Raw genomic sequence first — 24,587 nt, forward strand, 5'->3', positions numbered from 1 at the left:
ATATAGCTTTAATGCCAAATTCAAGTAAATACAATGGCACAATATTTTTCCACTGTAGTAAAAAAAATGCTTGCAGTAAATCACAAGGAGCACCATTCACATGACCCTACAATTATACATCTTTTCTGCGTCCTTTTAGCAACCATGAAAACTGGCATCGATGTGGTCGTAGAAAGGAGGCACAAGCATTGTTTTGGTTGCATAATGAATGCTCAATGATCAGCCAGTTGTTGGCGGGTAAAGTTTTTACTCTCAAACGGGGCCGTACTACGAAGCGAGAAAGGACGTCATCCAGAGTAAATAAAGGGGGCCTAGGACAGTACCTGTGCTATACTTCATGAACACAACTGGGGTGAAGAAATCAAGATATGCAGTAAGTGCAAATATCATTTTAAGAATACTGTCTGTTAAAGAGACAGAATGTCAAAATTACCAACAGACTCACCATATTTATGTCTTAGGATTTTAACCCCTTTGTAAATCACAAACTGTACTTCACTACTACGTCTCCGTCTCTCTCTCTCTCTCTCTCTCTCTCTATATATATATATGTAAAGACATATGCAAGTTTTCCATCTTAATTCCATACAGCTTTTTATATTTATCAATAAACATATTTTTCTCATTTGCATTTTGCTTAGATTAAAAAATTTGACAAATAATAACAAAAATTATGAGATCCAACCTATTACTAATTACTATTACTAAACAACAAGATGAGTTTTTAAAAAGGAAGAGGTACAAACTCCTCACCAGGCACTATCAGTACTGACCCCAACTTAATATAATAATTTAAAAAAAAATCTAACACTACCATAACCTTCAAAAATCAAATACAAGAACTTTGACTGGGTTTTTAAAATGGTTTATAAAATGTTTACGTGTAGCATTCATAATATCTTCAATAATATAAAAATCGCCTAGAAAAGCACCTGGAGAATGTTGGCCTCCGCCAAGGAAGCTCAATTCTCATTTTTATTAACTGACTAATTAATCGGTGTGTAGATCACCACCAGTTTCTAAATCTTTGCTACTTGTACATTTCCAAGTTTCAGAAACTTTCAACAAAATCCTTACATAACTATTTCCATAATGTTGATTACAGACAGACAAATGGAACAACAAACATAAGCTCCTTGGGAGAGGTAATTATTAATCACCAAACACTTTTCAAGTGTTAAAACATCTAAAATATCAACAATTACATGAAGTTTGAAAAAATGACAACAATAAAAAAAAACAGCCTTTGATTTGCATGATAAAAATTAAGCAGCCATATTTGTTACAAGCTGACTCTCTCCTCAGAACAAGAACTTGGTTAGGGAAGAATTTTATCTTGTCTCCATCCTGTTTACTGACCATGCTTAAAGTTTTTTATTTCAGAAACAAGTACTCTGCCACACCTGGGGGAAGCACCTCATCTGCAACTTTTCGAGAGGCTTTTTCATGACATGACTGCTGTGATGAGAAATTTGACGAAAAAGTTAACTGACCGCCATCTTTCCTCTGCTTCTGCCTGCGCTTGAAAATCACTGCATAACGCTCACACACGTGTTCAAAAAAGGTGATATTTCTATCCAGGTTCCCAGCCTGAAAAGCCTTGATGACATCTTGGACCACACCGAATAAATCAGGATTGTGGTACTCTATTGAACGGTACAGGGCTTCGTCCAGTGGGCAGAGCAAGGTTTTGACTTTTTTGGCATGTGTTTCAAACTTCTTTTTTTCTTTCAAGGTCAGGTAGCTCTTTTCATACAGGTGGTCGATGGTGTCTTTTAAACTGAATGGGCAAAGATTTCCTCGGAAAAGACTTTTAAATCCTTGAAACTTTCTTGGGGACTCGACGTGAACTGGTTCTGAAATATAAAATAAATTGTCAGTAATCATGAAATCAAGTAAATATCATTACACTGTACCAGCAAATACAAAACTGCAGTCTGTGTGAATTTCAATTGTTAAAACACAATAAGTCATCTTGTGGAATAATATACAGCAATGCCTTTCAGAAGATATGATAAAGGAAGAATTATTGTCTAATGTTAAAAGTACTACAAGAAAAATTCCAAAATTGACTTGAACACCTCACAATCTTTCTACTGAATTTACTTGTGCGAACAAACAAAATACCTTTGTTCTTGACAGGGCAGCTCTGACTTCTTGCTTTTGTTTCCTTATTTTTTCTACCAAAAAGTTTCAAGAAGCAATTCTTTGGCCTGGTTATGCTGTTTCCTCGCTCCGACCAGGTACAGAGCACATCAGCACCTACTGGGAAATCTGATAAATCCTCGGGACTTACAAGAACAAATTCCTCTTCTTGGTCGAAACCCTTGTCTCCACTGGACAAATCATGATTAGACTCAGTCTCTTTCCTACAACAAGGGTCTAATTCATTGTAACCATCTGAAGCAGCTGGCAGATGATCTGAAACCTCTCGGACATTCTTCGTCACATAGTCATCGCTGGTGTTAAAGCTCCAGCTCTTTTGGTTCTTCATGGCTGACAAAATTTTACGCTTTAAAACCATCGCAACTTCACCTTCTGCACAGTTGAAACTTGTGACCTCAGCATGATAATCACTGTCAACTTCACTTTCACCCAAGTCCAACTGACAACTCTTATTGTCCATTCTAACTTCACCTATTATTGTGTAGCTTCCACTTTGCCTCCAACTGAGCTCAGTTGCTGAGGTACTACTTTTACTTGCTTGCTCTGATTCAACAACTTCCACTGTTAAATTTCCACCATTTGTTTTGCCTTTTATTTTCTCTGGAGAAGTTCTCCCGTATGCATCTCTGACCTGCATAGATAATTTTTTGTCTAAGTCTGGGGCTTTTATTTCAATTTGATTGGTCTCACTTGCTAAGCCATGCTCGCTGTCTAATATATGAGCCCCTGTCCCAGCTTTACTGCATTTTGTCTTGGTCCCTGTGGCAGTCTCACCATCACTTCTACTTGTGTCTATAATTGACATGTTGCTGTGTGACCTGGCCCCTGTGAACACTGTGCCATTTGGAAAGCTTGTCTTGGCCCCAGCCGAAGAAGTCTGTCTTGCTTTCTCAACATGAACGTTGGCCTTGTAGGATGACTCCGGGTCTGGAGCCAGCCGACACTCACCAAACTGTGGTTCTGTACTATCTTCTGGTATGGCACCACAGTGTGCCTCGCAGTCCACATCTTGAGGTTCCTTGCCCACCGTTTCTGTGACACCCACACCTCTAACACCAAGAACATCTCTCTCACTGTTCTCCCTTCCCTGTGTGTTGCCCTTTGAAATTGTGGCAGAGTTACCAGGAACACCTGGTGCATTTCCGACAGACTTACACCCCTCAAATTCTGGCACAAATTTTGAAGAGCCCATCGGGTCACATAGACAGGTACCCTCTTGAAATCCAGCTGCTGTTTCCTCATTAGGGTCCCCTGACTTGGAGAACTGATGCACATTTTTAGGAACACCCAATATGTTTTTCATTGTGTCATGTGGAATCTTGTTTTTCCCTGCGGAATCTTGACGAAGGTGATGAACATTTGACAGGTTTGGATGTGTTGTGAGCTGGACGAGTTCTTCCCACGTGGCATCCTCAGATTCATCTTGAACTTTGCACCCACTGTTAACGACAGGTGGCTGTATGCACTGCTGTTGATCTGTGGTCCCTGTGCAAATGTAATAGTGGCAAAAACTGTGATGCTTGAAAATCCAAGAATTTTTGTAAAACTATGTTTACACATTCCGTGGTTTTGAAGCATGCATCCACAAAAACAGAGGGGATAAATTTTTCAATAATAAAAATAGTCTTAAAATACCAATCTTAAATATATTAAATATAATAAAGTTATTACATGTTTGTGAGGTTAAATATTCTTCTAAAGAAATTATTTGAATACAATCAACATACTTACAATGATTTTGCTTAGGGGAAATAATATTTGCACTGTGAGCAGTGGACGTAGTTATTTCCTGGGTTTCCTGTAGTAGAAATGCTTGGTTAAGAACCAAATTTAAAATCAACAGAGAGTGAGAGTGAGATATCTAATTATGGGTAAACTAATAATTAATCTGATTTTTACTCAGCACAGGTAACTGGGCATTGGATACATACAAAAATGTGAAATATGCAACTTGTGAATTTTCCCATTTTAGCATACAGGCATGTCTTGGGGGACATTTAGAACAGCAGGCTAACAGATCCGCAGATCAAATATAGCAACCCACTAAAAAACTTGCTGCTTTATTCCCAATTAGACACTGAACAGATTCCCTGTGGGAATTATGCAACAAACATTCAAGTCAGTCAGCCATATCTGATCTGCAGATCTGTTAGTCCGCTGTACTGAATGGGCACTTGGATGATTTCCAGAACACAAACATAAATCTGCCTACCTTTTCTGTGTTCGTGTCATCATCATAAAGATGTTCCTCTGCCAGGTGGGACACATACTTTGCCACGGTCAGCAACTGACCACAGTATGGACACAGTGCCAGACGCTGGTGACATTTGTCTCTCCTGTGGTTACCCAGTTCAAGTCTGAAGTACAAGAAAGATTTACATAATAAACTTATAATGGATTCCAACATTCAAGGACTTAAATTGTCCTGAATAAGACATATTTGATATTTTCTTCAAGATGAGCAATTTAGACAGATTTTACAATTATGAAATTAAAAAAAAAAAAGTGTGTGTGCGTGTATAAAGTTGGTAAGACTATTTCAACAGTAATGAGATGAAGATTAACTGTCTCAACTACATTGTAGCTTTTCCCTTGTGCTTGTTAATGCAAATCATAACCATGAATTTATTTTTTATTTCAGAAGAAACATATGACGTAAAACCCTCACCTGTCTACCATCTTCTTACACAGCACACACTTCACATTTCTAGCAGGACAGACAGCCTCGTGATGACGCATAAATTCCAACTTCGGCACCAAGGCTCCGCATGCGCACTGCACATCTGCACAACTGCACACACGCACATGTTCAACAAGTTCATTACGCCGAAGACGCTCCTGTTTGAAAATGCACCCATCAAAAGGACAAGGGAGGGGGGTGAAATGGCAAGAGGTCAGGTGACGTGGTAAGTGGGACTTTTGAACAATTTCCCCACAGTTTGGATTCGGGCAGAGGGTGGGGGAAAATGTCAAGTTTCTCGTTGTTATCTCATATAAACTGTCACTCAGGCAATCAGAGCTCTTCTCATTATTGTCTATGTTCAAAGCGCTTTTCGCTATAGACCGTATTGCCATGGCAACAGCCTTGATGTGTTCTGCGATAATACATGGCACCTTCTGAATATGCCTGAACCTTCTCTCATTTCGAATTTTCCTTGTGCATTTGGGAACCTGTCTAAAACTGGCTCCAGAGACTCTGCACTGAAAGCTGGAACTTTTCGCTTTTACAACGGCAGTTTCTTGCAGATAACATCTGTTTCTAGTCCCATTTCCACTGAACGAGGCTGAGAATGGACATTTGTTGACGTGACTGCTCAGATTGTGCCGCTGCACCTGCACTGGGCACCGGACACCGGGGCATTTGACCAGCTGGTACGGACACTGCCTCAGGTGAAAACATATCTCCTTGGCCTTACAGGTGTGGGAACAGGGGTGGTTGGCACACCGTACGGGGGTGTTGGCCCCCTTCTGGTACTGTCTTTGTATGGAATACTTCTCTGCCAGTGCCTGTCTGGCCTTCCTCTGGTACTTGCAGCCTGAAGGCAGGTAATATAATATACTGTAAAGATCTGTTCTCTATTCTATTCTATTCTATTATATGAGAGAGAGAGAGAGAGAGAGAGAGAGAGAGAGAGAGAGAGAAATCTTAGTTGTATAACCACTGGGAGTCAAGGGCCACATTGAAATCAATACGAAAAAAAATATCATGTTTGAAAATATGAAAGACTAAGCTCAGCTGCAATACTTACATAGCACCTTGGCCAAAACCTTCATCCCACCATAGACATTTGAAAGGCATCCCATCCCTCGTCTCCTCCTTATAACTGAAAAGGACAGATGTGATTATTTTTTACTGCAATTGCTGTTTGATTTATCAATTACCTGAACCAAATTGGGATTGTGTTATTTCCTTTGGTAGTTAACAGCTGAACTCAAAAAGCCATACACAGACTTCATTAAATTTTTATAATTTTATAATATTAGAAAAAAGGCTAACTTTTAGATTTTGGTAATGGTACATTTATTAACAATGAGAACTACGCTGCCTTGGTGGAGATCTGTGCACTCTGAATGCTTTTCAAGTTACCTCCGCCAAGGAGGTTATGTTGTCACCCCTGTTTGTTTGTTTGTTTGTATGTCTGTTTGTCATCAACATAACTAAAAAAATTATGGATGAATTTCAATGGAATTTTCAGTGTAGGTCAGAAAAGGGTTAACTTAGAAGTGATTAGTTTTTGGTGGTGATCTGGATCAATAATCAATCAATATTCAATAATCAAAAATAAAAAACTACGTTATGGATCGATTTTGATGAAATTTTCAGGAACTGTCAGGAGTGGGCCAAGGAACAGATGATTGGTTTCTGGTGGTGATCCAGATCAATAATCAATCAAAAATCAATAATGAAAAATAAAAAAAAAACTAAATCATAGAATGAAAATTTAGGGGTGAAATGGCATTGGGTGGAGACTTTGCTGCCTTGGCAGAGGTCTGCGCTCTCAGTGCTTTTCTAGTTAAATTTGTAGAACCAGTGCCACAACAGCTATAATCTTACTGTTACCATGCACATTATTCCAAGTTTATGAACTTCGTATAATTAGGCTGTGTTCACATGGAAAATCTAATTTCTAAAGATCTAAAAATCTATTTGCGTTATCTTGTGATCACAGTCTGTGCCCTGAATACCCCGCAGTGTAATTACTGGCAGCGCGGAGAAGTAATTACAGCTTAAAAAGTAATTGGCTCGTGCTGCCCGTAATTACTCCGTGGGGTATTCAGGGCACAGACTGTGATCACAAGATACCGCAAATAGATTTTTTAGAAAATAGATATTCCATGTGAACGGTCCCTTAATCATCAACTTAAAAAAAATTTTTTTGGGAAAATGATTTATATAAAAATGCCAGAAAACACCAACATTTTTGAATTTTTTAAGATTTTCCACATATTAGGCATCTCTCTCTCTCTCTCTCTTTCTCTTTCTCTCTCTTAAACACTCACTTACATCTTGGGTTAGCCAGACATCTTATCAAAGCCTTCACAGCGCTGGTCACATCCTTCCCAGGAAGCACATAGCAGTGCCGTAGCTCCCTTGGTATTCTACAAGGCCTCAACTGAGCACATATCACTCTGTTGGCACCCTTTATATACAGGACTTGGTCTGTCTGGTAACGACAGTATCCGTCCCCGAGGTACTGAGGACTCAAACAAACCACCGCATGTTTGGCACTGAAAATAGAGTCCGTGCAGAAGGAAAACCTGTTGGCCCCTGCTCGACACTGACCGGTGCGGACATGCTTGTACCCCAGGGCTGTGAGGATGGAGAGGACACACCGCAGGAAGGATTCTTCCTCTTCATGGTGAGCAAAGAAGGCGTGGTGGGTGTGTCTTGGTAGTGGTGGGGGTGGCGGCATATCCTGTGAATACGATGCCATTACTGTGTCTTAGTGGTCTTCACAGTTACAAATCACTGTATCCGTGTCATACCGGATATAATCCATGACGTCACAATCTATATTCATATAAAACCAAGTGTCCAAGTCATACTGTACCCAGGTCATAGTAGATATCCATTTCACATTATGTATCCATATTAAACCAGATATGGTACCATAGGTCTTTGCTGAAGAATAATATACCAGTTAGGTACACCTGAAAAATTAAGTCAAAGGCATAAAAATAATCATAGAGCTAACTTTTTCTTCATAATACCCGTGTCCTATTTTCACTGAAAATGATGATTTATAAACATCGTCACCAAAATACCAAGCAGAAATATTGTAATTTAAGAAAACAGGAAAACAGCCTATTACTCACTGATGTCAGTTACTAGTATTCCTACTTCCCCATTTTCTAGGAACAATGAGTGCTGTTAATCAGCATGAGGCACCTTATCTGAGGACACGACAAGATAACCCCAATCCCCCTCCTAATTCCTGTCTGCCAAAAAATAGGTTGTCTGGTGATTAGCAAGAATGGAAAGCAGCAAATTTGGAGTTTGTCCTGCAAAATTTGTACCTTAATAAAACCAATACTCAGATAACACAAACGAATCAAGAAATAACTTGTTTTGGGGTAGTAAAAAAGAATGGTTTGAGATGTGAAAGATTTAAACGTCAGGCTTGCAGTGTACACAGCCTTACAAATATGGCTGATTGCACACTGAAAAAAATATGCCATCAATCATTTTAACTACTTAGTCATCATGTCTCTAAAATTTTTCTTTAGCACTTCAAATAATTATTTTGGAGTCCCTTTGAAAAAATTGATTTGAACCAAGAGATGTGATTTGACAGTTAACAATAGAGTAAACACAAGAGATGTACCTAGTACGGCAAAGTACATATTTTGGCAGGACACATCCGACAATCAGTAATCTAGTTTAATTTTCTGAACCCTTATATAAACAGGAAGGTTGACTTAATGAGGTTGTGAATGGGGAAGTAAAGAAATTTTCTGCAAAAGGATATAAGTTATATACCACCTGTGACTTTTTATATACATTTTGAACATTAAATGGCTCTTTTTTATGGCAAAATGCAAGTATAATGACTTTCTTTAACTTGTATTTTACATCAATAAGTCTACAGAATATATTTGGATTTTAAACAATATCATAATATTAATAATGATATTATTGCCTCTGCTGAGAGCCAGGTTATGTTTTTTGGCTTTGTTTTAACAAATTAAAATTAACAACTTAACTTTAAAAGTTATGGACCTTAGTAATTAATATTTTCAATGACTGACTGCCACTGGATGGACTTGTGACTATGTGTCTCCCTCTGGGTCAGAATGAAATGGGGCTGATCCTGATCTAGGACATACTACTCTTTCATAAACGGGATGTGCTGTCTCATCGCTTGGCAGCAGGGGAAAAAACTGGCAGTGAAAGATATTATTTTTGTGATAGTTTTCAATGCCTCATGTGACAGGGGTTATCTCTTCATCAATGTTGTTCTCCCAGTTACCCTTTTTTCAAAATTATGATATTATCTGCATGGATACACTATCTGCCTGTTTACTCTCTTACATCAACCTCCCCCCTCCCCTACCCCATATCTTCACTCTTCCTCGTTGGTATTTGAATTAAAATAAAAAAAACTGTCATTCTCAGGTTCCAGTATAAGCAGCAAGGTTTTTAAGCAACATATGTATTATGGTAAAAAAAATTTTCACTTAGAAATTAAATATTAGGTGTTTAGCTTTTCAAAATTATCAACAGGCTAATTTTCAAGTATGACCAAATTTTCAAAGTAAAAAAAATATATATGTCGAGAAAGAATGGTCTTCTGACAAAATTTTCATTACTAACTATATTTTCAAGTTTTTACTGTATGTAGTTAAACCATGAGTCAGACGGGTTGTACAGTATTCTCTGTAATAATGTTTACAACTACATAGTCTAAGTCAGGACCAAAACACACTACTTTTTATTGTATGCCCAGGCATGTCTGCATTATATCTGAATAAATTAAATGCCTGGCTGCCTGTAAAATTTAATACCTACATGTAAGGCTGAAAAAGCAACAAATAACTTTGCTTTTTTTGTACAGTACCTCTGCATTATATAATACTGGCACTAATCTAATAGGATTATTTCTTTTAAAAAACTATATTCAACTAACACTGCCAACAAGAAATAACATTTAATTATAATGTATAGTAGTTTAATTAGCAACATGTGTTTCGGGTATCTGCTCAGGCATGTTATTATCTGGAATAAAGCGGATGCATGTAACTTTTTCACCAATAACCAAAGAAAGGGACTAGCTTATTATTCAATTTAAAAACTAAGTCATGTTTGTGACAAAAACTGAGAAAGAACTAGATTTGACAAATTATTTAATTATCAATTACATGTTTCTGAAATACAATTAATTACATTAATTACCCCCTAGTAGCTTGAGTAGGCGTGCCAGACATTTGAGCCATTTACACTGAATGCAATTTAGAGAGAATCACCCACCCCCCCCAGAGTTAGATCGACGACGAGTTTATGTGGACGCTCCCATACAACAAGTTACAGTAAAAATGAGATTTAAAAAGGTAAATCAAAGCACTAGTATCAGACTATATATCGAGAATATAAAAGGTGAGCAGCTGTGTTATTTTTAAATTTTTAAATAAATGAAACATAAAAGAGAAAGAAACATTACCGCTAAGTCAACGGATGCTGTGGTAACATAACTACTGCAGTAGTAGTGTGACTAAGGTTTGTTTGCCAACTTTCCCATTACACGGAAGTTGGCACGAGGAGAATCTAGTTCTTACCGAGCAAAAACAAAAAACATTTGCCTTAATTTTAAAAATTATTACAAAAATAAGTTGATTTTAATGTTACAAATGTCTTATCAAAATATATGATCAATAAAAAATAGTTTACCGGGATTTATGAAATAAATTTAAAACTCACACTCTGCAGTTAGTAGTTTTGCCTGTCCTCCAGCACGTTTGTTTTTCATGGAATCATCCAATGAAACGGATTCATTTTCTTCTCTGCTGAACGACTTAAAACACCAACTTCCGCTACTTCCGGCGAAAGAAACGTGAGCGAGAGATACACGTTGTAACAACAGAAACATACATCGTGAGAAATATACCGGGATTTAATCTCGTCGGTACTCGGTTTTGATGATTTTGCATAAAAAAAAGAAAATACGAAAATCATTAAGGAAGTTGTGAGAGAATCGCTGAGTTAAGAACGCCGAGAGGCTACTTGATTTTTTTCTGTGCTGATGTTGAAGCGTTTCACAAAGTGACAAACACAAGCTTTCAGCATGGTGAAACAGTTTTTCAGTAAGTATATATAAATTTTTCCAATTTGCATGAGGCATGATTTGAAAATAAGATATGGTTTATTCAACCAAAGGTAAAGCAAGATATGTAAATTATTTAGATGTTTTGTCATTATATTTATATTTATGTGAATTGAAATTGTTTTTTATTTTAATTTTTGTAATTTAAATTAATTTGTTAATTGATTTAAACCATTCTGTCAAATTGATAAATGCTCATATTGTGGAGATGTTATTTTCAGAAAAGAGGAGCAAGAGGCTAACATGTAGAAAAAAATACAAAATAGAAAGAAAGGTAAAGTAAACTGATTACAACTTTTTGAGGTGACAGTCAGATTTGGTAGTGTATTTAGAATGCTAACTAGACTTTCATATTTGTAGCAACATTGATCTTTTGAAATACAGTAAACTCTTTGAAATCACTGATGCCAAATTGCACTGAATTTAGGTTCAGTGACTGTGTCAAATGTTTGGTGTGTAAAACTGTGTATGATTTCTTTTCATACGTGTAGCTATATTGATACTGATCAGAATTAATAACATTGTAAACGTGCTTCATTTTTTGTAATGGTATGTTTGTTTACTTGTTTATTAAAAGAAAAATTTTCCAGGTTAGAGAACACAACAGAAAGAAGAAAAAAGAAGCAAAGAACAATCCCAACACTAAATGTGGGTTCATGCTTTTGTCATTAACAGTTGGCAGTAAACATGAAGATAACAGCCATAATAATAATTAGATAATAAATCATTTAGTACACACAGTATATGTTGCAATCAACATGACAGTCATAAGTTTAATATCTTGATTTATCATATTTTTATGCCAGAGATTGATAAAATAAGCAAAAGTTTGGTTGTTTTTTTAGTCCACACAACGCATGTCTTTTTCAGCTAAAAGAAAAGATGTGGCTGTCCCAAACAGTTTGCCTTTTAAAGAAGAAATTTTGAAAGAAGCTGAAGACAGAAAGAGAAGGGTATTACAATGTATAGGTTCATATATTTCATAGAGTGATTGACGGATCTTGGAAGTTACTGGAATTTATGTTCCTTGCGCTCATTAGTTTGCCATTATTTTTGACCCACTCTCCTCCAAATCCTATGAAATTTTTTCTTGATTATGTGCTAATTCATGGGACATGGGGATCTCTTGGATGGCTCCAATTGTAATATGAGTATGTCAGGATAAGAATAGCATTAACTTACTGAACCTGAGGCCGCGGGTACTTTCTGGGATTGTCGAAAGCACATTGAAAATTCAAGGTAATGAATTATTTTACAGTTAGAAGAAGAACAGCAACGTCTGAAAGACAAGAGGAAAAAAGACAGACAAAAGGTCTTGGATAAAAAGAGAAATTTAGCCAGTCTTGCTCAAGATGCACAGAAAAGAACAGAGGAATATGAGAGAAAGGTAAAGCATTGTTTACAGGCATCTTGTATCATGAAAATAATGCTATTTATTAAAACTGTCTGCATCGTTGTTCGTTGTGGCTGTCATTATTCTTAAATCATAATTCTTTATTAAAATATTTTGTAGCAATATTTGGTTTCTCTTTTAAATCTGTGCATACCAAGTAAATGAGTAATTGAATAAGCATTAAGTTTTAATTTTACCGGATTTAATATACTTCTTAGTAGATTAGAAAGTTAAAAGAAATGAAAATGGTATGGAACAATATTGTTCACATTCTAAGTACACTTCAGTTGAAATATCACTTTGATGTGTCACTTTTAAAAATAACTTATTTCCCAGAATGCTCTGTCGGGGGAGGAGTCGTCCGCCGCTCTCACTGGCGGAAAACCCGTGGAGTCATCTCTCAAAGCTTACTACAAAGAGTTTAAAAAGGTAAGAACAGTGATGGTATATTAGTCAAAGACTGGTATGTACAGACTTTTATTGTCATTGGCTTTTTGTCACATTTTGTATTAAGTTAATAAACTGTGCTTTATATCAGAAAAAACTATAATAGCAAGCTTGATATTTTTTCTTTTAGTTAGAATGTATCATTGTAAGTTTTTTAAGAAAAATTCCACATGCTAGTTTTCTTCCAGTATTTAAACTACAACAAAGTAATAAAGTGTATTGAAAAAGGATTTTGTGGTCTCTAGGTAAGATGATAAAACAGAATCTAAATAATGAGAGCAATGTTCTTAGTTATCAAGATGGTGGATCCAACTTAGTACATGGATCTTGTCTCTACAAGTCTTCATCAGAAATAAAAATGCAATTAGAACTATTTATCCCTGTGTCGCCATATGTTTAATAATAAAGATGTAGTTAGATAGCTCTGTGTCTGAAGGTGTTTCATAATGAAGGTGCCATTAGACCCATTTATCACTGTGTCTGCAGGTGATTGAGGCAGCAGACGTCATCTTGGAGGTGCTGGATGCCAGGGACCCTGTGGGAAGTCGCTGCCCCCAGGTGGAGCAAGCGGTGATCAGCGCAGGGGCAAACAAGAAACTGGTGCTAGTCCTCAACAAAATTGGTAAATTTGATTTAATTTATATTTGGTAAAAGTGAATTGTAGGGACAAAATCTTGGCTAATCAACTCCTGAAATTGCTCGAGAGAAGTGAATGAGGGTGAGAAGCTATGTCAGGTAATTTGTCGGGGAAAGATTCATTGATTTTAATAGAGTTACATTAGCAAGAGTCACTTACTGTTTTCTTTGTTCTGATACCAGTTTGCTATATTGTATGGTAATGCACTTGGTGTATATTGTTATAAATATTTTATTACAACTTTTACCAGATCTTGTTCCAAAAGAGAATGTTGAAAAGTGGCTGACACATTTGAGGAATGAATTACCCACTGTTGCCTTCAAAGCATCAACTCAGACACAGAAAGAAAACTTGGTGGGTAACTAGTGTACCGAGAAATGGTTTTATTGGAATTATAGACAGTTGCATTGAAATATAGTTTGATTTCGTGATCATTAGATACTGACTTTTCTTAGTATTTTGTTGACTGGTTCATCTAGATCTTATCTAGACTTGTTCCTATCAGGTTCTTGTTAATCTCTATTAACTCTGGTGTAACATTATTTTCATACTGGAATGAATCACATATGTTTTGTGTAAATTGATTTAATATTTGATACTGAAAATACTTTTGAAATTCATCAATTCTGCATGAATTTTTGCTAAAAATTCTAACATGATCCAGAACATCGAAAATTAGCAAATGTAAGTCATCATAAACAGTTTCTTAAGTTAGAGTCCAGATTGCCTTGAGAAGCCCTTGATGGAAGCCAATTTTAACTTATTGTGACATATTAAGGGACTAGAAAATAATCCATATTATTGTTCAAACCAAATTTCTTAATCACATCAGATATTCAATAATAAGATTCATTAATCTATTTATTTTGACCACAATTATACAGGGACAGAGTCGAGGCTCACTTCAAAAGACGACAGAAGATCTGCTGAAGTCAAGTCGCTGTGTAGGAGCAGACGCTCTCCTCAAGTTGCTAGGCAACTACTGTAGAAACCAAGATATCAGGACAGCTATTACTGTGGGGATTGTGGGTAAGTAGAGGATAACTTGACATGTGTTTGGAAGAAATTACTAGACGATGAAATCAAGTTGAAATTGAACCAGGCCAAATCTGATCTTTGTTCCTAATTTACAGAACATGAAATAATTCTTTTGTGATTGAAGCTCATTATATCCCAAATGAGATAAATAACACTCACAGAAATGCATTTACTTGATAAACAATGTGTTACGTGTGACATGTTGTCACAATTGTCTTCAGGGTTTCCTAACACAGGCAAGAGCAGTATCATCAACAGTCTGAAGAGGTGTAAAGCGTGTGGTGTAGGTGCCACTCCTGGCTTCACCAAGTGAGTAGAAATCATGGACAAACAATTTCAATTTTATTTATGTCTACTTCAGGACATTGTACTTATTCACTCATCACTTTAGAGAATAAGGAATATGCCTTAATTAGTCACCAGTAATTTTTTTCAAACAGATAAAAAATGTGACTCTTGGCAATACACATTTGTCTCTAGCTCTTAACAAATGTAACCAAATACTCATTACCCCGTTGAAAAAATAATTTCCTTGCCAGTTGATGAGATTGAAGATACACAAACATTTGAATTGAAGTAAACATTGCTTTAAATTTATGAGAAATCAAGGAAGACAATTTAATGCTCTCATAAGTTTGCATTATAGGTAAAGATGTAACTTAAATTTTGAATTTAATTAAATTCGGTAATTGGCTTAGTGACTTCATATCTGCAAATTCTTCTCTCCTGCAGGACCATACAGGAGGTCCACCTGGATAAACACATCAAATTGCTGGACAGTCCGGGTATTGTCATGGCAACGGGATCCTCGGACGCTTCAGTAATTCTAAGGAATTGTGTGAAGGTAGGAATAACCTGGAGTCACTTTACTCTTTTAACATTACGCAGCTGATGGAATTCTTCCCTCACTTTCATATATTATATGTGTCTTATCCCTTTTGTGTGCCTAACCCATCTGGTGGTATTACCTCTCTGACCCTCCAGTTTACAAGAGTATGTCATTTGTTTCAGATTGAGACTCTCCCTGACCCCATTTCTCCAGTAGAGGCCATTATGCGGAGATGTAGCAAGCAGCAGGTGAGTAAAATAATATATAATAATAATAATGAGAAGTGGTGTCCTTAGGACTGCTTACTAGTACAATTTGTGTATTAGTACTTACACACACACACACACATGTATACTGGCAGTGGCTGGAAAATACTTTTGCTGACTCAAGAAGATGAACAACAAAAATAAGAAATTACTTCAAACGTGAAAAAAAAAAAATATTTGGGCTTGTAAGATATTCAGAACCACTATCATGAATAGACAAATGGCTTTTAATGTATACACAATACCTTCTGATATGCAGATGCCAAATTAGTTTTATGTACTATACAGTCAGATTAAGACAATTAAAAAGTATCTGGCTGATCTCTTATCATGACAATTGGAATTATTTCTTGAATGTTTTATCTCTCAGTTGATGCTCCACTACAATGTCCCAGACTACACGGACGTTCAGGAGTTTCTGTCTCTGCTGGCCACCAAGATGGGCAGATTGAAGAAGGGAGGAGTGCCAGACGTGGACAAGGCAGCGAAGACGGTGTTACAGGACTGGACAAGGTTAGCAATATGGGGATGTGTTAAAATGGAAATCACAGAGATTGATGATTTTTCTCTGGATCTACAAAACATTTTGACTCAACAAGAAATAGAAATTATATCAGCTTTGCCACATGCCTCTTTTCTCAGCTTGAGAAGAAGGGCCCCAGATGAATAATTAAGATAAAAGACGAAAAAAAAAAAATTACGGAATTTACTTAGTATGAGATACATGTTGACTATTTCAGTGGCAAGATAACATACTACACCCACCCCCCAGAGCAGCACTCTCTCCCTGTCCACCTTGACGCTGCCATAGTGACCCAGCTGAGCGCCGCCTTCGATGTCGAGAGCCTGATGAAGGAAGACGAGGACACACTGAGAGGTTTTGAATGATTTCATCATCGTTCTTTCTTTTTTTTTTTAACCAGGATAGTGCACTCAAAAACTTTGCTTTCCTTTTGAAATTTAAGAAATTTGTTTATTTTTGGAGTAGAAGAAAATAATTGTTTTTGTTTACCGCTATATTACAGTTCATTGAATAACTCTTGTTGACATCTCTTAAATTTCAACAGTTATGTAGTGGAGTATTTTATATCAATAGACAAGATGGCCTGAAGATGTTTAAGGAGTTATCATGAAAGAAAATGCGATATAGACTCCATGCAACTTCACTCAATTCACAACAATTGTCAGTCTTAAGTGTATACGGTCTGCAGCATATAAACTGCCCCCACGCTATATGCCAGTAAAATTTTGTAAATTTGTCCAGTTACTGGTCACTATTTCTGCTTTGGGCTAGCCAATTTTTGGCACTGGAGGACCAGTACACAAATATTTTGGCACAGGTTTTGTATGCTTTTCTATACCAATCATATCCCAGTGATCATAACTCATATCTCCATGCGTTTGCCCTGCCAGATCTGAAGAGTGTGAGTAGTATGGATATTGTGGTGGAGTCAGCTGGACCCACAGACGGAATTGTCACCGCGGAGGAAGAGGAGGAAGAGAAGATGGAGGAAGAAGAAGATGCTGAAGAGGTAGACATGTTGTTTTGTTTTCTCCCTTGTTCTTTGATATTCCATTTTACAGTTTATTTATTTATTTATTTGATAAAATGGATTATTACTTTGGAAAAAACAGTCCTGTATTATACCAAAAAGACATTTTTGATTTGGTTCTTTATCTCACTTAAAGGAACTGATATATTCTGTTATCTGCAAAAGTGACTGTGGTACTGTAATGTTTCGGAGTAGCGAGGGTTGTGAAGAGAAAAAAATTATACATTGCTTGACAGGATGCTTCCTTATTAATAAGTGATAGACTAAGTTTATGTTAGATTTTCAATGTCAGTCTGTCAGTTATTACATAAGAAACTACCTCTCTATAATATTTAATGTATTGACTGACAGAGTAAGTGCAATATTTACACAAGTGATTGGAATGGACAGAATGTTTGCTCTACTGCCTCATGAATTGATTATTTCAGTAGGTTTTAACAGCTGCCTTAGAGACACTGTTGGGAAATTTCACTCTAATAAACCAGATTTTCACAATAAGCAGTTTATAAAAAACTTTTTAACTAGGTAAGGGGAATGGGGGAAGTTATCTTTATATAACTTATAAGATGACTCATCTTGGTAGAACTCTTTGATTAAGCTTAACTAACAATAAGAGGCAGTTTCTGTATTCTCCCCTCCCCTCCCCCCCTTCTCACACACACACACACGCACATGCACACGCACACACCTGGGACCTGTCATTTGTCATTTCACAAAGCCATAAAATAATTTAATGTCAGAAATTATATGATATTATATAATGTATTCTCATAATTCTTTGAAGGACAAGTGAATGTATAAAATATTTAATGTGACTTTAACCTTTTAATAATAATAATAATATATTTATTTTGAGTCTAAACTCCATATAAATATGTTCATTAGACTTTACAAATATGTACATACAAATAACAGATAAACAACTGGTCATAACACACTGTGTACACGATCTCGCCTCCCTTTTAATCATTAAAGCTACAAAAAAATGAATGGTTGGCACAATATCACAGATGAGGATAGTGAAATGAAATCTTCCAGACTTCTCCTTAACAGTTATAGCTAGAATTTTTAGTGCTTAGCATTTATTTCCTCAGGATATGAATTTTATCTGATTAAGTTCACTCTCAATGCATAATCACATTCCTTCCAGACAGATTTAAATTAAGGATTTACTTTGAATTTGCAATGAATAAAAAAAATATAGAAACAACATCATTATGCATATCAAAAATGCCCTTGCTCATCTAATTTACTCATGTGAGACACAACATTGTGGACATCACTCACAGCATCTATTTTCTGCTTTAATTTCTTTTTGGTATAGTAACCGTCTATGTCAGCCCCTCCAAAGATTTCATTCATGGGGTTTCTGCTTACCCTACCACTGGGGAAGTGACTATAGTCTGGTTTTGTTGGCTTTGTAGAAAAGTAAGAGAACCCCACAGTTGGGGTTGTCCTTGTTGCTAGGAGCCATGGTTCCCGTGGTAACTGTGTTGCCCTGGCAATGGACAAAGTCTCCAAATAGGCATCCCTGTGGATTGTGTTGAGTTTTTGTCGCTTATGGTGTGCATTTTTGGGAAACTTATGTCCATTTTGTATAGCAGGAAGAATGGGACTAGATTTAGAATTTTTGCGACTGCCTTGATTGTCTCTGAGATCATTTGGGCTCAGTCTCATGTTTGGCGTAAAATCCTCCATTTTTTGTTTGTCCTCTCTCTCAAGATCCTCACTAAGAACTGGGGAGTCCACCAGACCAAACCTGTTGTACCACAGACTGTCCTTTTCTAGATCATACTCACTGTCCACTGGGGAGGGGACACGTGGTGCCCTCTCTGACCTCTGTGCTCTACCTCTGTCCTGTATCCTGTCCTGTGATGGAGTTTCTACGAGGTTGCTCTCTTGGTCGGTCCACTTCCATCCACCACATCCTGGACATTGCTGACCTAACGGGACACTGGACGAGGCAGGGTCACACTCGCAGGGGTCAACACTGACCGTGTCTTCATTGTCATGGTGACTGGCTGAGGTTAAGGAGAGCAAACTCTCAGGTCTGCTGGTGCTGGGAACAGTGGGAACGGAATTGTCTTCTTTTGGAAGTGAAGATCGTTTTAGAATGCCCCTGGCTGGCGAAAGTTTTACCTCTAATGCCTTCTTTCTGTTGGCTGGATCAGTGGATGACTGGGGTCCTATTGGTGGCAGTGAAACTTTCTTCTTTTTTGCCACCACACCAGCTGTGGTTTTAACTTCATTTTTGTCCGTAAATGTGACCCTCTTGGTGGGTTCGTTCCCTCTGAGTTGTGTGGTGTGGATTCCGCTTTGTTTCCTCTGTTGATTAGGCAACGATTTCCCACTGACACTGGCTGTTGTGTCAGTATAGAGGTACAGCTGCTGGGGGGACATACCTCTGCTTTTTATTCCAGAATTACACCTTCTTTAGAAGTGGCAAAAATTGTTCCTGACACTGTGTTTCATGTATTCCATGTTTCATTTTTGTTTTCAATTCTGTCAAAGGGCAAAGTTTTAAATGTGCTATATTCTTCAGTTCTTGTAATCCTTCTCCGTGCTAAGGCTCATTCTCGTGTTATGAATAATATTACTGAATTGTTTTCATTTAAATCCTAGTTGAGTAGATGCATGTCATGAATTCCTGCTTTACAAGCCCAATTGATCCTGTCAACACCATTTGTCTCCAATTAATACACTGAACAGTGACAGGTGACAACTTGAATTTTGTGTACTGTGTTACAGTAATCAATTTGTGCTGTTTGCAGTAGCATCCAAATAAATGATTGAAGATGGCGCCGTGGAATTTATCAATCAACTGTCCTCGTTGAGTGGCTTCCAAATGTGATTGATAGATGGGAACTGTTTCCTATTCCGCTTTGGCCATTGATTTGTCTGCCTCTCAAAATCCTCAGGTCCTTGGGTTCATCTAGTACTCCATTAGCAGCTTTAAGTATTTTCTGATGTAGCTCTTTTTAATCTATTTGCTCACTGTGGTAGGGTTCTTGGCAGAAAGAAGTAACTAGGGCTCCATGTTGCCTGCACCTGTACAACAGCAACAGATCAGAACAGTTTTGGTATTGTGCGTCTAAAAGTCTTCAATTGTGTGGAGTGTGTACTTTATGGCGTGTGATGAGGCTATTCTAATGGATTGGCTCTTTGGAGATTGTTTATGTAGCTACTTAGCATAGTAAATTGACTGTTTTGACTGGGCACTTTCAATAAATTGACCCGTTTTTAAATGGTGTCACATTTTTTGCTTTATAATGAACAACACAGAAAAATATTTTTCTTCTGTGACATTTTGTGAACTCTACTGTTAAATTGTTATCTTAATCTTTCTAAAATGTTTAATGTAGAGAGCGTGTCGTAGCATGTATTTGCTTTTCAGCTTATGTAATTTCTGTACTTCAGTTGTAAAAGGTTACTTTGCTAAGATCACTGCTGTCATAACCTTTCATAAAATTCTTCTAAATTGTCTTGTGGTAAGAAGTTGATAGTAGGCTGTGCTTTACATGTGCCCTAGATTTTACTTTTCTGATGTTTTTTTTTCTAAGTTTTCTTACTGATATATAAATATTGGATCGAATTGAAAATAAGAATTAGTTAATCGTACCTGTTTGTATTTGGGCTCCTTCCACCACCGCCAGCTCTCTTAATGGGTTAAACCACCACCATGTCATTCAATTCTGTTCTTCAGAGACCTCAGTGTCAGTGAGGAGGTCTAAACCTCAATGGCCACAACTCCTCATTGTACAACCAAATAATTTTTCATTAAAAAAAGGTGTGATAAATTTGATATTCTGATTTCTCCACAGAAGGGAAAACAAATAGTAGAAGTCAATTAAAAAAACATCAACCCTTTAATATTTAATGACCCTCCGTGACTATTCAGTTTATTCACCAGCAGGATTTGATTATAGAATTATTAATTAGGAACTGTCTTGGTGAAGGTTAAATAAGCAAGGGGGTGTATTGATAGTTATTGATGTGACCTCTGACCTAACCTTTGACCTGTGACCTAATCTTTGACATCTGTCACTTAGAATCCACTGTGCTCTCTTTGTTGACAAAATTGATGTCATGCTCTTTTTTAAGCTGTTGTTTACCTGCTTTTCACACAGGTAATTTTATTTGCAGTGTTAAGTGACTGTGCTATGGTAAATTAGGCACTATAAGTTCCAATGTAAAGAACTGATTAACTTAATTATTCAAACTTTAAAGATTAGGATGTGCTCAGTAATAGGGAACATGTTTGAGGTGGACAATTCAACTAGATGTGTACTAGTTGCACTATCAACAACACATTTAACCAAACTTTTGTCAACTTTTTTCATTATATTTATGACCATTTTCAATTGGCAAAATTGAGCATACAATATAAAACTTATGCACAGAGTCAAGTTTATAGGTGTTTCAGTAACTATGCATTTAGTAGTACAATAAAATGTTTTATTTGCCTAGATTTTCCTTTCAGAGTCTGATCTTAGTGCACCTATTCATGTCTCATCTTTGATTTTGACTTGTAGTTAAAGGATGTCACGGTATCCATGGAAACAAAACCAACCAAGAAGAGCTCGTCCAAGGTTACAGAGAAGAAAAAACAAAACTCTGAGAATGTCCCGAGTCTTAACCAGCAGGTAAACAGAGAAAGAAAACAGGATTTTAAGAAGATGAAGAAAAAGAGAAAGAGAGCAGGTACAGTACTGAAAATTTTTATTCAAAATACAGGACAATTTTAATTTAGTAAAAATATCCCTCATTTTGTTACAATATAAAGAAGTGATATCATCAATTACAATTTTCTTAGTTGTCAATCACATCTTGATTTTCATTTAGAGAAAGTCATCAAAGCAACTAATTTCCAACAAATTGTCTCTAATTTTTTTTCTGTTGTTAGAATGAGTCTTGACCCATGCTTTGACATCATTTTCAGATGCATTGGCGGGAGAGCTCTCCAGGGCACTAGATGGCGCTATGAGTGGACTCGGAGCTGAAGCTGAAGAGGATTACGACTTCGGAACAGACTTTAAATGAGGAGAAAAAAGAGCAGAGACTTTTCAACAAAAGACACAATCTTCAGTTATTTAAATGCATCTTTATTTTTGAAACTGAGCAAATGTAATCTATGAATTGAGACAAGGTGGCAGAACACAAAATAATTTGGAAAGACTATCATCATAAATGCACTGGCTGTGAAGAATAAAGAAATTTGTTCAAAAATAATTCTAATTTTTGATTTGACTGAGAAATACCAGGGCTGTCCAAAGACTTATAATAAAATGACAAATTAGTCATAAAAAAATTCAAATGTTTTTATTTTCATCAGAATGTCAAATATTTGCACTTTCTGTGCAAACTTCATTTTTGTAGGCAACATTTAACCTTGCTGATTATAATTTTTCTTGCATAATAAATACAGTCACCTCCTAGTAAATTGTATTTCCATTTAATAGCAAGTTAAAACTTTGTCAAGGTGTACTCGTAACATCTTTAACTGCTGCATATATATCTTCTGTAGAAATCGGTATTGTTCAATTCATGGTTTGAACTACCATATCAACACAGCTGGGGGTACTATAGATATTTTATTATACCAAGCAATTAATTTCATAAGTCCTTGTCACATTGAGCAGCAGTTTTCTGTATCAAGCCAGCTTGACTATCCCAGAGGGGCGCAGGGACTCTGTTGAGGCGACTCGTTTACAAAATACCCTGCCTATTAAGTTGTCACTCTCAAACTGAGGCGATACAGAAAATTGCCATTCGATGTGAAAGGGGCCATAACTATTTGTACAAGCTTTTTTTTTGTATTCAATATACATTGATTGTAGCTTGAAACAAATTAATTCATCTGCATTTTGACCTAATTACATGTCCACATCAGCCGATATAAAAAAGCATCACAAATCATATTTTGTGATAACAGTCTATAAAAACAATATATACAGATTACATGTTGTAACAAAACCATTAGAATAGTAATTATATAACATTGCTGTGATGGAATTAAGTATGAATGTAAACAAACCAAACACCACAAATGCCAAGCTGTATATAAATCCTCAATCCATGGTGTATAAAACCAGTAAAACCCCCTTTACACTGGACGACGTCCTTTCTGCATCCTGTAATATGGCCCCGTTTGAGAGTTAAAAAAAAAACTTTACGTGCCAACAACTGGCCAATCATTGAGCATTCATTCTGCAACCAAAGCGATGCTTGTGCCTCCTTTCTATGACCTCAGCGATACCAGTTTCATAGTCGTACAAAGGACGCAGAAAGAATGCCGTCCAGTGTAACGAGGGCTTAAGGGAAAGTTATCTCACTCAAGAATAAATTGCACAGTTGAACATGTGTTGATAAATAACAAAATTTCCATACGAAGACTGTCATTGGGCAGTCCATCCAACTGGATCAGCTTCGTTTATAGTTTTACAAATCATTCAATTTGAATTACAACAGTAGAAAATCACACCATTCAGCTGCTCGCATTTGACAAGCTGAGTGTAAATTTCTCCAAAAAAATTGTTGATCTGTTGAGACTATGAGACTAAAATTGTGCAAGAATATCCTACTCCAAGCCACCAAGATGCTGAATCCTGTTACATAAGCTGTGAAATTCTTATCACACCACTTGAGTGAATTTTTATCAAGCCACTTAAATAATTTTGTTCACTAATTTTTTCTTCTTGATGGCAAAAGGGCAAATATGTACAAAGGAAGCAAAGGAGCATGAATGAAAAACAAAGTAGAAAATCTAAAGACAAACATTCATCAGCAGGTAAATCTCTCCCAGCCCTGGCGTACATCACAGTTACAAAGTGACCCAGAGAATGAAGAGAGGGTTTTTAACAGGGCCCCAGAAAACGTTAGTCAAAACTCAAGAAGGAAATTTTGTAGTCTTTTCACTCAGAATAAGTCTCTCAAAGTTTGTTCCAACGAGCCATTTTTATAAAAACTAAGAAATGCTTCAAACACGCAACTGCCATGATTTTGTGGACTTAAATTAAGTTTTCTTGGATCAAAGAAGTCCTTTTTGTTAAACTTCTGAGCTGTGTTCTTTTGTCAACCATCAACAGGCCCCAGAACTTCAGGGATGAAGAATGCACATTTGGATTTCCTTTATCATAAAAAACATCCATCTTCATCCAGCAATCTTTCAACATGCATATTGTTTGGAGGTTTCTTTTTCAATGAACAGTATGGACCAATGAAGATGATAGCTTTTCTGCATATGAATTTGTGGCCACCCATTACAAACAAATTACTATGATATAACACTGGCAGTTATATATGATCACCAAGACCACTGTTTGAACTTCATCTATACAACTTTGTTCAACAACATCATCATCTCTGTTCATGTCAACAATCAAGAAATTTTTGGACAATTTGAAAACATCAGCAGCCAAATAAGAACTACTTAACGTCAT

General features: G+C 36.6%; 2 protein-coding genes across 5 annotated transcripts; one reads left to right on the top strand and one right to left on the bottom strand.

Moving 5' to 3' along the window:
* Positions 1–53: 53 nt before the first annotated feature.
* On the bottom strand, positions 54–10,720 carry LOC106152837 (uncharacterized). 4 transcript variants are annotated; one of them, XM_087014528.1, is made up of 9 exons: positions 10,583–10,720; positions 7,172–7,818; positions 5,916–5,990; positions 4,835–5,702; positions 4,379–4,523; positions 3,898–3,964; positions 2,268–3,651; positions 2,128–2,237; positions 54–1,856 (listed from the first exon to the last, which is right to left on the bottom strand). In XM_087014528.1, the coding sequence occupies exons 2-9, from the start codon at positions 7,599–7,601 to the stop codon at positions 1,375–1,377; spliced, it is 3,561 nt and encodes a 1,186-aa protein (XP_086870654.1). In that variant the 5' UTR covers positions 7,602–7,818; positions 10,583–10,720; the 3' UTR covers positions 54–1,374. The 4 variants fall into 4 exon arrangements, with proteins under 4 accessions (XP_086870654.1, XP_086870652.1, XP_086870651.1 ...); XM_087014526.1 differs by adding an exon at positions 10,326–10,435 and having other exon boundaries at positions 2,128–3,651; positions 10,583–10,629; XM_087014525.1 differs by having other exon boundaries at positions 2,128–3,651.
* LOC106152848 (guanine nucleotide-binding protein-like 3 homolog) lies at positions 10,710–22,588 on the top strand. The gene is made up of 17 exons (XM_087014532.1): positions 10,710–10,965; positions 11,207–11,259; positions 11,576–11,633; positions 11,856–11,938; positions 12,244–12,372; positions 12,715–12,807; positions 13,312–13,447; positions 13,713–13,816; positions 14,347–14,491; positions 14,722–14,809; positions 15,233–15,344; positions 15,512–15,577; positions 15,966–16,108; positions 16,336–16,472; positions 17,009–17,127; positions 21,681–21,849; positions 22,088–22,588. Exons 1-17 carry the CDS (start codon positions 10,947–10,949, stop codon positions 22,186–22,188), a joined length of 1,755 nt encoding a protein of 584 aa, XP_086870658.1. The 5' UTR covers positions 10,710–10,946; the 3' UTR covers positions 22,189–22,588.
* The last annotated feature ends 1,999 nt before the right edge of the window (positions 22,589–24,587 follow it).

This window comes from Lingula anatina, chromosome 6 (assembly GCF_051362555.1).
Source record: "Lingula anatina isolate TDL-2025a chromosome 6, LinAna3.0, whole genome shotgun sequence".
Lineage (NCBI taxonomy): Eukaryota > Metazoa > Brachiopoda > Lingulata > Lingulida > Lingulidae > Lingula > Lingula anatina.